The sequence below is a fragment of the Aethalodelphis obliquidens genome, unplaced genomic scaffold (assembly GCF_003676395.1).
Source record: "Aethalodelphis obliquidens isolate GAN/ISIS:26980383/991018 unplaced genomic scaffold, ASM367639v1 scaffold55, whole genome shotgun sequence".
Taxonomy (NCBI): domain Eukaryota; kingdom Metazoa; phylum Chordata; class Mammalia; order Artiodactyla; family Delphinidae; genus Aethalodelphis; species Aethalodelphis obliquidens.
In genome coordinates, this window is record NW_020837999.1 from 5082627 (window position 1) to 5097592 (window position 14966).

General features: G+C 34.4%; 1 protein-coding gene across 7 annotated transcripts in view; it reads left to right on the top strand.

The window, feature by feature from the left end:
• Positions 1–14966, top strand: part of COP1 (COP1 E3 ubiquitin ligase) — a 272596-nt gene that overhangs the window by 146895 nt on the left and 110735 nt on the right. For all 7 annotated transcript variants that reach the window (XM_027086241.1, XM_027086244.1, XM_027086246.1 and 4 more), the window contains 3 exons: positions 10410–10553; positions 13881–13989; positions 14375–14456. In XM_027086241.1, coding sequence (XP_026942042.1) covers positions 10410–10553; positions 13881–13989; positions 14375–14456 — 335 coding nt within the window. The remainder of the gene's footprint in view (positions 1–10409; positions 10554–13880; positions 13990–14374; positions 14457–14966) is intronic.

The window sequence follows — 14966 nt, forward strand, 5'->3', positions numbered from 1 at the left end:
ATTCAAGACAGGGGTCAATAAATTAAGACCTGCAAGCCAATTCTGACTCACTGTCTAATTTTGTACAGCAACAAGCTAAGAATAGTTTATATATTTTTAACATGTTGAGAAAATATAAAGAATAATTTTTTGTGACATGTGAAAATTATATGAAATTCAAATTTCAACATCCAGGAATAAAGTTTTATTTGAGCCTTGACGCTCTTCTGAAATAAAATTAATAGATATTGCAACCTATACACACATTAAAAAAATTATAGTGTCCTAACTGTAATATAAGGGAGAAATAAAAGGAAAATAATTTAAAATCGAATGTATATTTTAATACATAAATTTCTTGATATGACTGCATTAGATAGTATAATGGAGTCGTCAGATACTTGAACCTACTTACAATAAATAAGTTTGAAACAGTCAGTGAATATTAGAAATGCATGGCTAGTTTGTCTTTATATGTATAATGGGATTCATCTCTATGCTCAGATAATTATTTATAGGTTTTTCACTTGCACAAGAATGAGTGGTAAAAATATCTTTGAATATATATATTCTAAGATAATCAATGTAATCAATAGGATGGGAAGAGGGAAGGCAAAAATAATTTTGTCCTCTGTTCAGATTAGAGACTTAATAGATACATTGAATCCTTTATTTCTTTCTATAGTAATTCATAAAGTCATAAAAATAGCCACTAGACAGAAATACTACAATTCCCATTTATGAGAATAGCACACAGAAAGCAGAAAGAAGTCAAATGGTCAAAGATATTTTTTAATTAAAAATGCAGTTGGGGACTTCCCTGGTGGTCCAGTGGGTAAGACTGCACGCTCCCAGTGCGAGGAGCCTGGGTTCAATCCCTGGTCAGGGAACTAGATTCCACATGCATGCCGTAACTAAGAGTTCGCATCCTGCAACTAAGAAGTCCTCATGCTGCAACAAAGATCCTGCGTGCAGCAACTAAGACCCAACGCAGCATGCATAAATAAATAAATAATCACAAAAGAGAAATAAAAGCAAACATGTCCTTGATAAATAAATGTAAATAGGCTAAACCTCCCATCCAAAGGGAAATACTTTCACATTAGATCATAATATGAAGCATAAATCTGTACTATATATAAGAGTTCCTAAAACTTGGAGCTGTGAATGTTGAAAAGTAAAGTTTACTTCAGGCTAGAAATCATTAAGTCTCATTTTCTCTCCACAGCTCCCCATACCCCGCCCCCCACCCCGGCTCTGGCACTTCATAATGAACAAGATTCAGTCCATGATGAAGTTTAAGTAGTTGTAAATATCATTATGCATTGGAAAATTTCTTTGTTAACTGTAAGACAAAATAAAAACACTAGTTGTATGAGACTTTAAATCAGATCAGATCTTAGTTCATGACAGGCCAGACATTGAGTGGACTAAAAATAAAACTGTAGAAGCCCTAAATAACATAACAAGTTAGAAGATATATACAAACATATATAAAGAAGATGACTTCTTTTAAAATGTCCATGTCAAATTACAGAAAACAAAAATAAAAATAGCAGATCACAATACAGTAAGATGAGACATTTATAACTCAATAGGAAAACAGAAAAAAACCCACCACATAGAAATTTAAAAGCTGTTTTGGCAACTCTAGAGTTAGAGTGGAAGTGAAGACACTTTGGTGAAGCTTTTATATATTTGAACCTATGGGATGCAGCTAAAAGTGCTCAGAATAAAATTTCTTGTTTTATGTTCTTAACTAATAAAGAAGGAAGTATGAAAATAAATATTTAACTGAAGATATTAGAGAAAGAACAAAATAAATCTAAGTAAACTAGAAGGAAACTAGTAAGGTAAATGTGAAAAAATGAATGAATTATTTAAAAAAACAATGATTTTCAATCAATAAGCTTTTTAAAAGAAATAAAAGATGCATGTTAGCCTAATCAAGTAAAAACTAGGAGAAACTTCAAGTACACGAAATAAGAAATGAAACTAAGGAAATAACTACAGGTACACTGAAAGAAAAAGTAATAAGGAACTACTTTGCTGAAATCTGTTGCAAATAATCTTGGGTTCTTAAATGACAGAGATTATTTTGTAGGCAATGTAGATAATCTGAACTGGTTGTAGAAGGGACAAAACTCCACACAGGCTAATTACAATGGGAAAATTAGGGGAAAGTTGTCAAATAGAAAATAATAAACCTAACTGGAAATGTAGGAGATCTAAAAGGAGAAAAATTTTAAAATACTGCTGAGGAAACAAAATTTGAACAAAGGAAAGATACAGCATATGCCTAAATGGAAAGGCTAAGCATCACAAAAATACTATTTTCCTTAATTAGTGTATAAAGTTAACATGATTGCCATGAAAATATCATATAGGATACATTTTTTTGTTTTTTGGAAATAACTTGGTGTTAAAAATATAGTTACAAGATGCTTGGGAAAATTCTGAAGAAAACAGTTAATAAAAGGACACTAGTTCCTACAAGATGCTATAGCATATTTTGATGAATCAGTAATTAAAACTGTGTGGTACGAGTCCATGAACAGAGAATGTCTACAGTTATTCTTATAAGAACTTAGTTTATATGATATAAACTGCATTTCTAATAAATGGGGAAAAGAGATTATTCAGTAAATGGGGTTACTAGGTAATGATGTGGGAAAATATAAATTTACATCTCTTCTCATAGTTTAAAATAAATTCCAGATGGAATGAATATTTAAATGAAAAAAAGCAAAAGAAACTGGCAAAATATTAAAAGAAAATACAGGATATAAGTGTTTTAAATCCTATGGAAAAAAATAAAGCAGAGGGAGATAATTCAGCAAAACAGGGGGTAGAGTGTAGAAAGCTGAAGTTTGAAACAGATTATACCACTTCAGGGTCAGAGACTATCAGGTGCATTGGCCCTGAGGTGGGATTAGGTTTGGAATTTCCTAGGTTTCCCATAAGGCCAGTGTAACTGGAACAAGGGAGAGGGGGAGGCATATCACATACACCGTTTTATAATCACTTTACCTTTTTCTTGAGACCAGGTAGGAGGCCATTAAATGATTTTGAACCAAAGGAATGTTGATTGGACCTGTTTGAAAATAGATTGTAAGGGTCAAGTATGGAAGCAGGGGTACCAATAAGGAGCCTATTATGATAATACAGACATGCGATAATGGTAGCTTAGATGAGAGTGGTGGCAGTGAGAAGTGGTTAGATTCTGTGTGTATTTTGAAGGTTGGGCTGAAAGATTTGATGTTAAAGTTAATTAAAAGAGGGATGGGGTTAGTTAATAAGATGAAGAAGATTTTGATGGGGAATTCAGAAACTCATTTTAGGACAGATTAAGATGCCTGTTACATTAAAATTGGAGCTGTCAAGTAGGCATGAACCAGTAGTGCAGAGAGAGGTCTTGTATGTGAGATAAACATTTGATAGTCATTAGTGTATATATTTAAAGCTTCAAGATTAGATGAGATTCCCCAAAGAAGTCCATGGAGATTAAAAGGAGGTGAGGGACAAGGGCTGAGCTCTGGGATACTTGAGTGTGAAAGTGGAGACAGGAGGAGGAATGAACAATGCATACTCTGATGGAGCTGCCAGTGAGGTGGGAGAAAAATCAACTCTGTTGAGGAGGAGGGAGTGATCATCTAAGTCAGGTGTTGCTGATATTCAAGTAAGATAAGAACTCAGACTTGACTGTTAGATTTAGCAAACTGAAGGTCGTTGTTGACCTTGATACAGCATTTTCAGTGGTGGAGGTGAAAGCTTCATTCCAGTGGGTTAAAGGGAAAGGGAGGAGAGGAATTGGAATCGGTGAGTATGGACAACTCTTTTGGTAAATTTCTGCAATCAGAAAGGAAAGGAATAGGATGGTAGCTGAACAGAATTAGAGTTGTAAGAGATGTTTTGTTTGTGTTTCACTTAAAGGAAGAAAACATATTGAAAGGCTTATTGGAAAGATCCAGGAGAATGGAAGAAATGAATGATATAGGAGAGAGGTAGAGAATTGAGGAAGCAATCCTAGAGTAAGCAAGGAAAGCTGGGATCTAGTGTACAAGTAGACATGTTGGTCAGGTCTAGGAGCGTGGATCCTTCACTCAGCGACCAGAGGATGTGATGGTGGTAGCCTTTGGAAATTACCTTCTCGTTCTTTTGTTTGTTTGTTTTTGATAAACTAGAGAGCAAAATAATCTGTTGAGAGTGATTGAGAGGAAAGAGATATGGGAAATTTGAGAAGAATGAAGAAAGTATGTACCTTTCTTTTAAGCAAATGGGAAAGTATATGGGACAAGGGAAATTTACCATAAACCTAGGCAGTGTTAGGGCTCCACCTGAGGATGGTGATCATGCATTTAAAATGTGATGGGAGAACATGTTTTTTTCTCTAGCCATGTTCAACTGTGCCAGTTCAAGCATAGAGTGAGTAGAGAGCTAGATTTAACTAGGGTTAGAGTTTTGCCAAAGAAAACTTTTCTTAGGTATAAGAAATAAGAGAATTAAAAATGGTAAAGGAGTACAGAGTTATATGTGAGGGAGTCCTAATTATTGACTACATAACTTGTGGTGGGTAAAGAAAAAGTGAATATGCAAGGCATGGAGGGACAGTGGTGATAAAATCTGTGAATTTTTAGGTTCCCATAGGCTTAAAGGTCTGAAGGATTGTTGGAGCCAGCGAGTTAGCTGGAACAAATGGAAGTGGTTGTCAGAAAGCAGTGTGTCATATATTGAAATTATGGAGGGAATGAAGTTATTGGTAATCAAAAAGCCTGGGGTATGATCATGGTTGTGTGAGATGGAAGTGAGCAGAATAAAAGATCTTTGGAGAAGGGAAAGTCAAGAAACTGATAGACCAGAGTATTAGAATAATCATCTATGTGATTATTGAAATGATTAAGAATTATGACAAGGGTAGATTTGGAGAGAGTGCTATTGAGCTGAAAGTTAAAATTTCCAAGAACTAATGCATTGGTAGAAGGAGTAACAAGGATGAAATTGCATGATATAAGTTACAGGAGATTTTGAGCCTGGGAGGTTTTAGGGAGGAGGGAGAATGGCTGGAAGAAGCTGTGCATAGCAAGGAGGACACTGACTTTATTTCCAAGTCTATTTGAACATGGAACATGAGAGGGCTTTAGGGGAATCGGCATTTTCAGGGAGGAGCTGGGTTTCAGTTAGATTTAGAAAATAAATGGAACATTCAGAGACGAAATTGAAATTATTAGTGGTGTTAATCTGGATGGAGAAAGGTTTAGCTTTATTTAACTATATTAAAAAGCACGTGATTTTTGACCTAGCACTTCATAATCCAGGTATATTTAAGGATATTCTTGCATATGTGAAAAATGACACACATAGAAGGGTATTTATTTTATTGCAGCATTTTTTAACAATGCTAGATAGTAAATGTTCCTTGCTAGACTGGTTAAATAATTTATGATATACCTATATGTTGGAATTCTGTGCAACCACTGGGGGGAAAAATGACGTAGCCCTAATATGTACTGATGTGACATGATTGTCAAGATACTATTAGGGGTGGGGGGAAGAGGGTGATGTGCCAATCTGTATGTACAATATCATCCAATGTGTTTGTTTAAAAAAAAGAATATGAATACATATATGCTTATTCATGCATAGGGTAACTAGTAGGATGCACAAACTGTAACTATTAATTGTCTCTAGGGAGGCCAGTCGGGTGCTTATTTGGCAAGATTGGGAGGGAGACTTGCTTTTCTCTATACTTTTTGAACCATTGCCTATACATATATGTATTTTTTAAAATAAAATAAGTTTTAAGAAAAGATTCAAGCCAGGTTGTGAAGGATCTTTGGTAATGGAGTTTGGATTTTTCATGGTAGTAAATGAAGATAATTATGTGAATAGAGCTGTGTTTTAGGAAATTTTACCTAATATCAGTCCTTCAAATGGATTAGAAAAGATAAAAGTCAGGACTGGCAGACTTGTAAGGAGGCTATTGCAATAGTCCAGGTTTGTGTTAATGCATATTTATGCAAATTTATCAAATGTGTTTTGGTTTAACGTCCTGGTTTTCCATCAGCTAGGTCAATGTTTGGTACATAGCAGGCACGCTGGTTATTTGATGGATGAGAATATTCAAGCATTATCCATTTTCTTCCAGTGGGCCTTCGTAATCATTGACTCTTGACTCCTCTGGCATGTTTTGTTCTTATCATTTGGCATTTGCTTATTTTAATAATAATAATAAAAAAATTTTCCCACTAATTATAAACCCTGTGAGGCTACTTTGCTCTCTTTTTTTCTCCCTCTATTTAAATTGTTGCACAGGATGAATTATGATATGTCATTACTATCATATATAAAATGTAGTAGGTACCATTATTTTATGTTGTTATTACTGTTTATCTTGCCTTTGTGTGTGTTCCTTGAAGACTAGCTGTTTTGTTCTCATTAAAATGGGAGTTTTGCTTAGTGATTGAGAGCATAGACTCTGAAACTAGATGACTTGACTTGGAATTATCCAGTGAACATTGAGCAAATTACTTAACTTTAGTATACCTCAGTTTCCTTATCTATACAGTAGAGATTTGAAGATTAAATATATTTTATGTAAAGTGCTTAAAACAATGCTTGACACATAGTGTTAATTATGTTATGGAAGTTTTCGCAGGTACTACTGATTTGGAAGAAAGTCAGTTGAATAACCTCAATTCTTAAGTACTTTCCCTGTGTTTGTATTCTTTAAAGGTCTGCTCATTTCTTTTCATTAAAAAGGCCATTTCTGAACCTTTCTTTGTTTCCTTGAAATTATAGCAGCCCCTGTCTCTTGGAGCACACTAACATGGTAATGAATTGGACCTTTAACAACTTTGTTCACTTTACATTTTCTTTTTTTAAAAATTTGTTTTTTATTTCATTCTATTTTTTAAATTTATTTTTGGCTGCATCGGGTCTTAGTTGCAGCATGCGGGCTCTTCCTTGCGGCGCTCGGCTTCTCTCTAGTTGTGGCGTGTGGGCTTCTTTCTAGTTGTGGCACTCAGGCTCCAGAGCGTGCAGACTCAGTAGTTGCAGTGTGCGGGCTCCAGTGCACGTGGGCTCTGTAGTTGTGGCACACAGGCTTAGTTGCCCCGCAGCATGTGGGATCTTAGTTCCCCGACCAGGGATCAAACCTGTGTCCCCTGTATTGGAAGGTGGATTCTTAATCACTGGACCACCAGGGAAGTCCCCACTTTACATTTTCTTTTGATAAATTGGATTCTAGTGTTCAGGGATATTAATTCACCTTGTTCGCTAATACATGTTTTATAATTACATAAAAATATGACAGTGGGAATACTGACAAAATTCCCTTCTTGAGATATTGACGTCTTTACATTGCTTTGTGCTACACGGTACTAGATGTATGCATTTATCAGGTGTCCTGTGTGGCCTGTTGCCTTGATGCTTAATCACGTGACTGATGGCCCTTTTGACAAAGAACATAGCCAGTTTCCCACAGCTGAATTACATTTTATAACTGCTTAAATAAATCACTTTTTAAAAACAGTTGAAACATTCCAAGTGTGAAAGACAAATGCAGTTTATTTTCATGTTTAAGTCCACATTCATATAATTTTTCAAAATGTCTTTTAAATTTAAAAAATTCTATGAAATTGAATTTATTATTGCAATTAACTTTCATAAACCACTTGTTTTATTACTGGTGATAGTGGATAGCAGAAATGAATTTTGTATAACAAGACTTCTTATAGTTCTTTTTTGAATTTCATTGCACAAGCAAGTATGTTTTAATTTGTTTACCTTTTTGTTTTTATTTCAGCCTAACTAATCATTGTTTATTATTTTTGTTTTATCAGATTTCATAAATTAAAACAGTTGAAATACTGTATTGTGAAATAAGAACCCATCTATTTTGAATTAGCTCTCTGCACCTGAAAACTACATTATTCTTTTGAGTTATTCCATGATCTATTTCTGGAGTCTAACTTTGTTTTCTTTGGGAACAAATATGATTAAATCTGTGTGAGGTTGGGAACAAATGATTCATGTTTGGAAGTACTTAAATTCTGAGTCTTAATTACGTGGAAGTACTTGCATTTTTTTTTTTTAAAGGAAGCTGTTTGTCTTCTTTCTCCTTTTAACCAGAATTTACTATAGAAATAATACTATTCTTTATACTTTTTGATCAGTATTTCTATTAAAATCTTGTTTTCAAACTACAGAAAACCTCAATATCCTAGAATATTAAGAAAGGATACTATCTAGGTCCTTGTAATACTAACATATTAAGAAGAAAACAGAACCAGAATGTAAGAAAACGATAGCAGTAAAGTCAAAACAAAAAGTTAATTTTTTAGTATGGGAGTTAATAATGATCTGATATAGCTAAAAAATAACTTTGTTGAAAAAAGAGAGCTGTGTGGAATAACGAGGTAGCAAAGGAAGAAATAATAGACTCAATTTCTTATTTAATATCATCAAATCCATTCCTTTGACAGCATTTTAATTTATATGCCAGTTTTCTTCCTGCAGTATCTTTTGACTTTTATTTTAATAAGTTAGTGTTTAAACTTTTTTTGTATTAAAAACAAATAATTTGGAAGTGGCATGTTGACTTTTACTCGTACAGCATTTGGAATGTTTTTGACTTATTAGCCATGCATGTTTGTAGGAGGAGGAAAAGTATTTAGAGATAACATAACTGGTATTCCCTTGAAGTCTCAGCCATAACAAAATTTCCTGTTAAGGATAGGATTTCTGATAACTCTGTCCTTTGACAGACACAGTAATATTTCTCCTTCTGTGGCATGAGGCTGTGAGTATAAATTGAGTTGGGATAGGTGAATAGTTGCCATCAATACAGTTATGCTGGATTAGAGTCCGCAGGGCAGATGACATTAGCTGAGACAGCAGTTCAGCTGAAATTGTTGTACAGATAAATCTATTGCATTGCTACATAGTCATACTGTATTGGAGGGAGCATTTGCCGAATTGTGCAATAGTCAATGACATTTAATCAAATTCCTTTAAAAAATTTATAAAATTAAGGAAGGATTTAAAGCTATAATGAAAACTGAGCATTTAAAAGTGTATTTTTATGGGAAGTATTCTTAATGTGTCCTTATTTTCCTTATTTATTATCAGCTTAGCAAAGATTCTTACTATATTATTAACTAACCATATATTTTTTGGTAAAAGGATATCACAGTTAATCTATGCAGTAGAGTATGTCATGTAGGTATTTGTATGCATTTAGTAAATGCTTGAAATATGCAGAGTACTAGCATATCATTTTAGCCACTTACAAGATGCTTTGGGCAAGTTACCTCAACTCTAGTCCTCAGTTTTCTCATGTGTAAAATGTGGATAAATTAATACTTATCTCATAGGTTATGATGAGAATTAAATGAGTTAATATGTGCAGTGGTTATAGTTAGTGAGTGGTCAATGAATGTTTATTATTATATAATTAGTTGAAGATCAATAAGAATTCTTTTGTATTCTCTAATTTTATGAATAAGCTTCTAGAAAGATGCTTAACTCATTGAGAAATAATGTATGTGATGATTCATTTTACTCTTAATTCCATTAGGTCACTTAGTATTCTTGCTGATTATGTAGCAACTTTTTTAGGACTCCAAGTTGAGGTCTATAAAGGTGAATAAAGCCTTGTGCTCTGCTTTGAAGTAGCTTATTTTGAAACTTCTATTAAAAAGTCAGTAAGAGGGGTGAATTTCCTAAGTAACTTGAATTGGAGAGATTTTTAGTTTTTCCCTTGTTTGTTTGTGGTTCATAAATCAGAGAGATCATATCTGATTGGGAGATTAGAAATGGATTGGGGGAAACATAATGATTATTCAAAGATTCCATTCTTATGTGTATTTTATCCTTTTGTCATCACCTCTTCCTTAATCGCTTCAGTAATTCAGCTTGTGTACTCATTTATTTATTAAATAACTTTAAAAATTGTGAAATCCTATCATCCCCACAGTATGGTAGGAAGGGAAATAACTAGAATTTATGGAAAGATTTATTGGCAATTCTCTTTTGACGTATTTTTAATGTGCCAAACTATTGAATCTTCCCTCACTACTTTTACAGTATTACTTGTTAGCCTTGACAGTTGGGTGTGTCGTTTGTAATATGGTTACTAAAGCCAAATTGAAAAACATGTCAAGTTACTAGGAACACAAGAACCATCTATGGTTCAGAATTGTGTAGCTGTGCACAGTTCTCCACCACTTGTAATTTTATATGCCTTGATAATGACTTAATCTGGACATAAGGTCTAGTACAATGTGAGGGCATTTCAAGTAGATCTATTATCCTTGTAGACAGAATCACTTTAGAAATAGAAAAAAACAAATTCTGAAATGTTGTCACTGTAAACATCACAAGGGTAGGTAAATAGTCTTACTGACCCACGTATGTACTTTTTCCCTTAGTATTGAATTTGACCGGGATTGTGACTACTTTGCAATTGCTGGGGTTACAAAGAAGATTAAAGTCTATGAATATGGCACAGTCATTCAGGATGCGGTGGATATTCATTACCCTGAAAATGAAATGACCTGCAATTCCAAAATCAGGTATTTACATTATTTCCTTGGCCTAATGCAGTGTGTATATAACAGTTAGTATCTATAATTAGTATGAGTTTGTTATGGTACCTTTTCGTGAGACTCCTTACTCATTCATGGTGAACACTTTAATTGTATACAGAGGATACGTCAGAATATCTTTTTTATAGACATGGGTTGCTTTTTCCCTGTGGGGGTTAGTAGTTAGTGTTTTTCTGTTTGCCAGATGAAAATCCTCTTTCTTTCACTTAATCAAATAAAGGTCTTTATTGTAGATGGCCTTTCATGGGGTATTTTTTTTTAACATCTTTATTGGAGTATAATTGCTTTACACTGGTGTGTTAGTTTCTGCTTTATAACACAGTGAATCAGTTATACATATACATATGTTCCCATATCTCTTCCCTCTTGTGTCTCCCTCCCTCCCACCCTCCCTATCCCACCCCTCTAGGTGGTCACAAGCCACCTAGCTATTTCCCTGTGCTATGTGGCTGCTTCCCACTAGCTATCTATTTTACGTTTGGTAGTGTATATATGTCCATGCCACTCTCCCACTTTGTCACAGCTTACCCTTCCCACTCCCCATATCCTCAAGTCTGTTCTCTAGTAGGTCTGTGTCTTTATTCCCGTCCTACCCCTAGGTTCTTCATGACCTTTTTTTTTATTATTCCTTAGGTTACATATATATGTGTTAGCATACGGTATTTGTTTTTGTCTTTCTGACTTACTTCACTCTGTATGACAGACTCTAGGTCCACCCACCTCACTACAGATATCTCAATTTCGTTTCTTTTTATGGCTGAGTAATATTCCATTGTATATATGTGCCACATCTTTACCCATTCATCCGATGATGGACACTTAGGTTGCTTCCATGTCCTGGCTATTGTAAATAGAGCTGCAATGAACATTTTGGTACATGACTCTTTTTGAATTATGGTTTTTCAGGGTATATGCCCAGTAGTGGGATTGCTGGGTCGTATGGTAGGTCTATTTGTAGTTTTTTAAGGAAACTCCATACTGTTCTCCATAGTGGCTGTATCAATTTATATTCCCACCAACAGTTCAGAAGGGTTCCCTTTTCTCCACACCCTCTCCAGCATTTATTTCTAGATTTTTTGATGATGGTCATTCTGACCGGTGTGAGATGATATCTCATTGTAGTTTTGATTTGCATTTCTCTAATGATTAATGATGTTGAACATTCTTTCATGTGTTTGTTGGCAATCTGTATATCTTCTTTGGAGAAATGTCTATTTAGGTCTTCTGCCCGTAGCCCAATGAATAGTGTCTCAGAGTTAAGAATTTTTCCTCTAGCATGCGTATATCTAAACATTATAATTGTTTACAGTTTTAAGAATTCTTTTCAGAAGAACATTTTGCTTCTTTTCATGAGGGCATAGTATTTAAGTTTCATGTATTAGGGATTAGAGTTCATAATTAGTGCTTTTTAAACCCTGAGTACTGTTAAGGCTGCAGAAACTGGACCCTACTTCTGATCTCCACCCCCGCCCCATGCCCCACCCCCAAATCTTGGAGGAATCCTAGAATCTGTATTTTTAAAACAAGCTTCCCTGTTTTCATAGGCACTGGCTTAAAAGGGAGTGATGTAAGGAAATCACTTAATAATAAATTTATTTAGAACTTTCAACATTTTCCAGTCATCCTTGTACCTTTTTTATCTGGATGAATGACACATATAGTCAGTGTGTATATGTACTCATTTTAATAATGTTAATAATGTAGCAAGTATTGTAGTCTTTATTTGTTATAGCTTTCTTTTTTGTTTTCTAATTCGTTCATAAAAATGGTAGGCTGATAGTGCTCATTCATCAGTGGTGCTCATGATTGAGAATCTGTTATAGTTATTAGTTTATATACTTTATTCCTAAGTGAAAAGAATACAACGTTAGTAAGACATAACTTTATTGAAATCTAATGTGGCAGGCATTGTCCTAAGTGCTTTGTCTTAAGCTGACCGTTGTTGCCCCATTTTATACACAAGGAAGCTGAAGCACAAAAAGGTTCATTAACTTGCTTAAGATTGCACAGCTATTCTCTGGAGGAGCCAGGATTCAAACAGAAGTAGTTTGGTTCCAGAATCTGTGCTTCTAACCATTTCATGCTACTCATTTATAAAATAGGGGCTCTAATACTAATATGTATTTCACAGGATTGTACTTTAAGTAAATCCACATAATGCACTCAGCACAGTACTTGGCCCACATCAAGTAAATGTTACTATAATGAAAATATGGATTAGAGGGTTTACCTTTTCTGTCTTGACATATGTAAAAATTATGGCAGTACTCTATGCATCTTCGAATAAAGAGAAGGAAACAGTTCAAGGCTGGAAACTATGGGCTTGGGGCTGAAAGGATCAATATGTAAGCTTGCCTAAAACCAATTTGGAGCACACCAATTGTGAAAGTGAACTAAATTACCCAAAGCCGCAGCTAGTAAGTTGCAGATCTGGAATTTAAGCTCAGGTCTATCTAAATCCAAGGCTCTTAACTGTTTCATATAATTTCTCCCAGAAATTCTAATAAGTATACTTAAAGTTGCAAATGAACTCTTCCAACCCCTAAAATTTAGCATGAATGCAACTAGTAGAGAACAAAAAAGCTTTGTGTTCAAATGCTTGGAAATCACCTAGGTTAATTGCTTTGCTTTCTAGGTGACTTTTTTCTATAATATACATTAGCTTTACTGTATGCATGATGTGCATATGTGTCTAACCAAAAGAGTGTATTTTTAGATGTCGCATTCTCAGTTTTGAAACATTTGAGAATAGCTGAAACCATAAATGTTAAAAGTTTATTTAATTCTAACTGTTAAATGCATTTAATTGAAATTTCAGTCATACACTTACATTAGTTAAGATTTGGGTGTAAATACAGAAATCCAATTCAAACCAGTTTATTGGTTTATATGATTGGGCACAGCTGGATCCAGGGGCCTAAATAGTCTGATTAGGTCTGTCATTCTGCCATGGCATGTTATTGCCCCCTTGGCCTCTATTATCTTCACTTACAGACGTGCTTTTCTCATGTATCAAGGATGGCCAGTAGCAACTTTAGGCTCATCATATCCATCTTCAAGCTCGTGACGAGCATGAAAAGTGGTTACAGGTCATAACTTGGTAGTTTCAGTTGAAAAATCTGGGAATTATTTGATACCTTTCTTCCCAGATGTATTGTGGGCAGAATAATGATTGTGAACTCATGTAAACCATTTTGAAAGGGTTCTAATCTTTCTGAACACATCAAAATTCTTTGTACCCATTGTTATTTATTTTTATGTAAAATGAGGCCTAACAGTATTCCTTTCTTTCAGCTGTATCAGTTGGAGTAGTTACCATAAGAACCTGTTAGCCAGCAGTGATTATGAAGGCACCGTCATCCTATGGGATGGATTCACAGGACAGAGGTCAAAGGTCTATCAGGTAAATAAGGTTACTAGTTACTTGTTTTAAGTATCACATTTTCACTTTTTAATAATTGTAGAGCTTCATGTGTTTTATAGTTACAAATTTAAAGTCATTATTTAGCATTTTCTATACCTATGTAATTCCAAAGAGATGCTTCTCTGAAGCATCTCTTCAGACTTCTTGCATTTGTAGAATGTATCAAATGAATTTCCAAAAGCAGTAATTTTGTAAATGTGTATATAAAAAGTTTAGGAACTACTTTGCATCTCATTTGTTTTCATAACCAGTTCTTTTCCCTCCCACCATAGTGATAAATTGGTATCAAGTTTGTTTGTTTTGCTTTATTTATTTTAAGATCTATATTCTGTTTGAGACTACTTTGTCTTCCTTCTCCATCCAGGAGCATGAGAAAAGGTGTTGGAGTGTTGACTTTAATTTGATGGATCCTAAACTCTTGGCTTCGGGTTCTGATGATGCAAAAGGTACTATTTGAGTTCCCTCCCCCAACTTAATTCCTTTTACTGACAGAGATGCAGATATTTATTGAAACTCATAACAATCCTTTGTGATTACTGATTATTCTAAACATAATCTACTAAGCACAAAAATCTATATTTCTTGGAGTGAAAGAAAAATGAATATGCTGCATCTTCATTATGATAATGTTTTCTGGGTTCATGCCACACTGTGACATTTTTATAACCAGTTCCTTTATATATACCATGAAATGAACTTCAGACATCTCTGTATTTTGAATTATATTAAATTCTGACTGCATACCAAAATCTTTTAATGAAGTTTATCATGTTTCAAGGCAAAAATTCTACATCTCTTTCTGCCAATTTTTTTTTAAAATATAAATTTATTTATTTATTTTTGGCTGTGTTGGGTCTTCGTTGCTGTGTGCGGGCTTTCTCTAGTTGTGGTGAGCGGGGGCTACTCTTTGTTGTGGTGCACAGGCTTCTCATTGTCATAGCTTCTCTTGTTGCAGA